Source organism: Bison bison, unplaced genomic scaffold (genome assembly GCF_000754665.1).
Source record: "Bison bison bison isolate TAMUID 2011002044 unplaced genomic scaffold, Bison_UMD1.0 scf7180017864461, whole genome shotgun sequence".
Lineage (NCBI taxonomy): Eukaryota > Metazoa > Chordata > Mammalia > Artiodactyla > Bovidae > Bison > Bison bison.
Genome location: NW_011495023.1, coordinates 3,493,955 through 3,500,937, shown reverse-complemented (window position 1 = coordinate 3,500,937; position 6,983 = coordinate 3,493,955). Strand labels below are relative to the sequence as shown.

Here is a 6,983-nt window from a genome sequence, read left to right as displayed (position 1 = left end):
TAGCCTTTTCCCAGTCTAAAAATTTTTAGTCCTAATTTTATGTGATCTCACAGAAACATCTGAACCCGTGCATACCCTCTGATACATAGATTTCTACCTTTGATTTAAGATCATCATTCTCTTTTGGTTGCCCTCCTATGTCTATGACCACATCTCCCTGTGTTTTGATTTTTTTTTTAAAAACTATCCTTTAGATGTTCCTTAGGATTCTGTCTATCCCCTTATCTTTTTCCTCTATTATCTCATTTACAGCCACAGTCTGAATCATTGTATGCTAATAGCTTTGTATCTTTATATATCTTCCTTGAGCTCATTCCTGAGCTCCACACAGCCATTTCAAAACATATTCTGAATGTTTCCATGTGGGTATGCCAGAGATAACATAAATAAAACATGTTTAAAGGTGAAGCCACTTTCCTACCCTAAAAGGTCCTTCTCTTCCTATTTTTCCCAGCTCAAGAAATGGCAGATTAGCTGTCTTGTTGCCTAGATCAGAAATTTGGAAACTATTATTGATTTCTTTCTCCTGCTCTTCACTTGAATATCTCTTAAATCTATTCATACTCTGCACCATACCATTAACCTAATCAACCTCTTACTATTTCATGTGTGACATCTCCTAACCAAGCACCCATCCTCATTCCAATCCATTCCATGTACCACTTAAACACTTATCACTGGCATGATAGGGTGGACTCTTCAAGACCTAGTCCCTACTTATCTCTCCCAACTTATTTCTACGTTTTTCACCACAGACTCTAGTTATACGAAACATTCTTCAATCAAACAACTTCTCCTCTATTCTTGGAACATTCTCACTGGAATCAAGCATTTCAAATTGCCTAATGACTGTCTGTCTTTCCAAATTTGGCTCTGCAATCACTTTTCATGTTAAAATTTAGACACTCTGGCACCATAATTAGGGAGTACCCTATGTTATTCAATAACACTTTGGTTATCTCTCACAGAACTTACCACATGGTATCCCAGCTATCATTTACTACTCTCCTTCACTAATATAGAATGTATCTAACAACCTGAGCTTGTATCGAGTCATGTCCATTGGATCATCAATGCCCAATACAATGTGTGGCATAAATTACATCCTTAAGGTCCGTCTAGTCAAGGCTATGGTTTTTCCAGTAGTCATGTATGGATGTGAGTTGGACTGTGAAGAAAGCTGAGTGCCAAAGAATTGATGCTTTTGAACTGTGGTGTTGGAGAAGACTCTTGAGAGTCCCTTGGACTGCAAGGAGATCCAACCAGTCCATCCTAAAGGAGACCAGTCCTGGGTGTTCATTGGAAGGACTGATGTTCAAGCTGAAGCTCCAATACTTTGGCTACCTGATGCGAAGAGCTGACTCATTGGAAAAGACCCTGATGCTGGGAAAGATTGAGGGCAGGAGGAAAGGGGGACTACAGAGGAAGAGATGGTTGGATGGCATCACCGACTCTCAATGGACATGGATTTGGGTGGACTCCAGGAGTTGGTGATGGACAGGGAGGCCTGGCGTGCTGCGGTTTATGGGGTCACAAAGAGTCGGACACAACTGAGCGACTGAACTGAACTGAATGAAGGTTTGTGAATGAATGAATGGCAGTTTATAAAATGCCATTCTAAATAAAAAAAGAGTCCATAAGAAAAAGAAAAACTGTTATGCTTTCAATTTTTTAGTAAATTGTCACCATCAGATGACAATCCTGTAATTATTACTCTAGCATTTTGTCCACAATATATTTTCATGCAATTTTCCCTACAGAGCCATAACTCAATAAATATTTTGGAGATGGAGAAGAGCAATCTTTCACAGTACCATCTGTTCCTAATGTACACTTATTTCCCTTTAGGAGCAGAATTCCATATATTACTATCTCATCAAATACCAATTTTCTAACATATGTCTAAAAGTATAAGAATACAGTATCTTCCTATGCTTCTCTTTAAATAGCACTGTTATTTGAAGTCACATACCATATGACTGTACTGAGCTTAATCTGATTTCTTTTTTATTTTTATTTTTTTAAATTTCGCCAAGCCACGAGGCTTGTGGGATCTTAGTTCCCCAACCAGGGATGGAACCTGCACCTATAGGAGTGAAAGTGCCCATTAATAATCACTGGGCCACCAGGGAATTCCTTAACTTAATCTGATTTCTAACAGCCAAATTCCATTAGAGCCTTGATCAGAACAGGGATAAGTATCTTGGCTTCCTTTTCCTCATTTGCCTCTATTTGCCTCTTACTTGCCTCTAAGACAATATTATATGACCTCACAAACTGACTTTACTATAGAAAGAATATACATGTAGGAAATAACAGGGAAATAGAAAGCCAAGGAAAAGAGATTCACTGATTTAAAGCTAAGACCTTTAAACACACACAAAAAAACATTCAAAAACTGTCTTACTTTACTTCATTCATCTTCATGCCTTTTGCAATAGATATCATAATTCTGGATGCTCACGCAAAATGGGGCACTGAAATAGCCTTCTATTTTTTTTCCAATACCCTCATCTTACAGTTACATTCCAAACTTTACTGCTCCAGAAAAAGTGGCCACTAGCATGTGGCTTATGGAGCTCTATCACTGCAGCTCATATACAGTGTGATATTACCTGAAACCAGACAAAAAATAATTAAATAAAATGCTAGTGGTGCCTTGACTCCACCATGATTATGTGCTCACCTTAGAGATTGGTGTAATTTGTGTAATTACTTAATTAACACTAAAGAAAGAAGTTGATGAATGCAGGACCGAGAATTTTACATGCATTCTCTCCAATTCTTATAGCTCTGTAAGGCAGGCATAACATGGGCTGTGAGACTGACTCAAATGACTTTCCCCAAATTGTACAGGTAGTAAGTGATGAAGATGAGGTCAAACCAGATGTCCCACTGATGTACTCTGGCATTAACTTTTTAAAAAAAATGTATTTGTTTATGGCTGGCTAGGTCTTTGTTGCTACACGTGGACTTTCTCGAGTTGTGGCGAGTGGGGGCTACTCTCTAGTTGCGCGTGGGCTTCTCCTCACCACGCCTCCTATTGTTACAGAGCACGGGATCCACAGCACAGGCTCAGTAGCTACGGCACACAGACTTAGTTGCTCTGTGGCATGTGGAATCTTCCTCGACCAGGAATAGAACCCATGTCTCTTGCATTGGCAGGTAGCTTTTTTATCTATTGTATCACCAGGGAAATCCTGCATTGACTCTTACTGACATAACATCCATCAAGGTCCAGGTCTAAACTCTAATTACATTTATTCACTAAAATGGATATTTCCCCACTTGCTTGTGCCATCTTCATGAACATGTTTAGGGGGAAGAAATTATAATTACATGTCTTTAATCCATCCCCACACACATTTTAAAAACTAATGGATCTGTAAGAGCATCCCCTATATGAATGATTCAGATGCAACTATCAAAAGGAGACGAGACACATCTAACAGAGATTAGGATGACTACAAACAAAATGTTTCCGGAAATGCTGAGCAAGGACTGTACACTTTGTTCAGCAACATAGCACAAACAACTTTGTTATTGATGATATGCTCATGCTAAGACTCTAGAGAACTTTGTTTTATCTGTCAAGCTCTCTCTATCATTTCCAAACAGCATTTCTTCCCTGGAACACTGAATGAATGAAAATAACTCACAGCAGCCAGATTCGTCTTCATTAAAGTAGCAGTCAGGCACTCCATCACAAAGCAGGAGGGACGGGATACACTCATGGGTAGAGCACTGGAATTCTGTTTGACCACAGAGCTGGGGAAGGGGGCTGATAGGACAATCCATTTCATCAGATCCATCTGTGCAATCTTCCTGTCCATTACATTTCCCTGCAAGAGGGACACACTGGACAACGTAGATACAAGAAAACTGATCAGCTTCACACAGTGACGGCTGTACTGTGACAAGACCTGAAAAAGAGAGCAAGTCATTTTCACATTAGGCGAGTTAGCTCTCTGTCCAGTGCTGAAACATTGTAAGATATTTTCAATGAAACATTTAGCTAATTTAAGTATTAATTTTCTATTAGGAATAATAAGAACTCTAACATAACAGGCCAACATAATTACAGACTACACCTTATCTTAACCTCAGAAACATTTTTATAAAGGGCATCATTACTGTTAAAAAATGACACTTTCCAATTAAAGAGGAAATTGTGATTCATATTCTTAAATTCAACCATCAGATTTTCTTGGAGGAGTAAAAACACTTTTATATGGTAAGTTAGGCACTTTGAAGGGTTACATTAATAATTTTAGCATTTAAGGAAATTGGCATTATGTCCTTATTAACTGTTTCTCAGTGACTTCAGCTTGGGGAATTTGGCTCCTGAGAACTTGGGGAGGACTGAGTCACAGAATTGAGGCTGCTATGGTTTTGTCACACTATTCTTCGCTCTTCAATAAAAGTACAATATGTGCAGTCGTATCAGAAGTAGAGATGAAAGCATAGCTTAAGCCAAGATATCACACTAGTGAGACTCTTCAAGATAATGTGATTCATACCCAACAATCCCATTTTATATATAAGGATACTGAGGCTTATAAAATTTTAGTGTCCAAAGACACAATGTAAGTTTAATGAAGTTTTATCACATGAAACTGTTCCACAGCAATGGTTTGAATCAACACTTAGAGCATGAGAGAAGAGTGCTGACTTGCTGCTGTTTCTAGAGGTCAGAGAGTATCTGTGAATATACAGGATTGCACTAATTTCCTGGAACATTATTCTTGGAGCAGTCCTTCTAATTTTTATCATTTCTGGGACATATGCTAGTGGGCTAATCAGAATTTTAGGGGGAAAAAATAGCATGTAATGGGGATTGGGAATTCCCTGGAGGTTCAGTGGTTAAGACTTCACCTTCCAATATAAGGCATGTGGATTTGATCCCTGATCAAGGGATGCCTTGTGGTCAAAAAACCAAAACGTAAAACAGAAGCAATAAAGTAATATAGACAATAAAGACTTTAAAAATGGTGTATGTCAAAAAAAATTCTTAAAAAAAGGAAATAATGGGAACCAGTTCAGGAATACCTTTTTTGTGTGTTAGTTACATTTAAAAACTATTATGTATGGATTTTGTAAGAATGATTTGTTTTAAACATAAGAATGGTGGTGTGAATTCATTTTAGAAATGAAATCTAAAAGTTTCTCTCCCACTCAGTAGTGGTGATATACTCAGAACATATTTAAATTTGAACCCTGTGATGAAAGTCATGTATCTGAGGGAATTTTTGTTCATGAGAATAAGCATGTTTAAGTGGAGAGGGAAACATGTATGACTCTGAGATGTTTGTATCATGTTTTTATTTAATTATCTAAGATACGGCAGTGCATACAACTGCAGTGTTCCAATGGAAACATTCTGAATGAAAACTTAGAAAGTAAATTGGATTTAAATTTTTATAAATATATATATATATATGGCATATATATCTTTTGATATTTAACCATGGTCAAATGAATAATTTCTCTTCATTCTTTTTATTAATCTCACATTGCAGGAATGGCAGACAGCCTTACTTTCATTTTTTTTCTCAAACATTTTATGGACTAAACTTTTATCTTTATAAACTTCCCTCAAGGTAGAACCTCAGCTCAAGGTTGAAAAAGCTGGATAAACTTTTTGCATGTGAAGAAAACCTAGAACTAATTTTAGTAATTAACCTATTACTTAGTTAAGCTATAAATCTTTTCGGAAAAAACACGAGGGAAGTAATTTTCTGTATTTCACAAGCTTCTTGCCTTATTCAAAATGAAGTATGTGTGCTTTCCTTTATATTTTTGCTTAGATAAGATATGCACAAATAAACTTCTCTCTTGTTTGGAGACAGCAATTCTGTTAAATTCTAGAATCATTTCTATCAAAAGATACTCAAACTCACTTGATCTAAGTCCTTCTTTACAGGAAACCTGGTAGGCTTGTATTGTCTCCTGTGGACTCTGTCTTGTATTGTCCAGATTTTTCTTGCAAGGTCAAAGCCCTCATTCCCCCGACTGCTGAGAGGTTACCAAATGATAGCGCACAGCTGTCTACCTCTAGCATCTTCCCGCTAAAGTCACACACCCTTGCAGAGGCTGTTCCTGGCAGAATTTTCCAGTTGTCACAGTTGACCAATGGTGCTGGAAGGTTGATTATGGGGGAGACAGGTATACACAAACTCTCTGTAATTTTCACCTCATTTTGCTGTGAACCAAAAACTGTTTTAAGAAATAAATTCTGTGTGTACATCTCAGCACCAATATCCCTCAGAATCTGTATTCTAGCCTATGACTCATGTTTGATATTTTTCTTTTCAAATTTCCTGTGTTTTAGTTTCTCTAAGTTCCTTTTAAAATCCAGCATTTAAAATTCACAGTACTTATGTAAGTATTGGAGAAGGCAATGGCACCCCACTCCAGTACTCTTGCCTGGAAAATCCCATGGACAGAGGAGCCTGGTAGGCTGCAGTCCATGGGGTCGCTAAGAGTCAGACACGACTGAGTGACTTCACTTTCACTTTTCACTTTCATGCACTGGAGGAGGAAATGGCAACCCACTCCAGTGTTCTTGCCTAGAGAATCCCAGGGACGGCTGGGCCTGGTGGGCTTCCGTCTATGGGGTCACACAGAGTCGGACACAACTGAAGCGACTTAGCAGGAGTAGCAGCAAGTAAGTATACTGTCCATTGGTCAAGCCACATGGTCCATTTCTTCCCATGCCCAGTGAGCTGCTTAGTCAGTTGTTTAAAACCAATAGAACTGAGGTGCAGGGCCAGTGAATGCACAAGAGAAATGGCATCATTTCAGTCACCCTGCTTATTTAACTTATATGCAGAGCACATTATGAGAAACGCTGGGTGGGAAGAAGCAGAAGCTGGAATCAAGATTGCCAGGAGAAATATCAATAACCTCAGATCTGCAGATGACACCACCCTATGGCAGAAAGTGAAGAGGAACTAAAAAGCCTCTTGATGAAAGTGAAAGTG

The 6,983-nt window shown here is 38.3% G+C and overlaps 1 protein-coding gene across 1 annotated transcript in view; it reads right to left on the bottom strand.

Moving 5' to 3' along the window:
- The window catches only part of MALRD1 (MAM and LDL receptor class A domain containing 1), a 559,293-nt gene that overhangs the window by 111,610 nt on the left and 440,700 nt on the right, over window positions 1-6,983 (bottom strand). Inside the window, exon 34 of the mRNA XM_010859895.1 lies at window positions 3,660-3,923. Within this exon, the coding sequence (XP_010858197.1) occupies window positions 3,660-3,923 (264 nt within the window). The remainder of the gene's footprint in view (window positions 1-3,659; window positions 3,924-6,983) is intronic.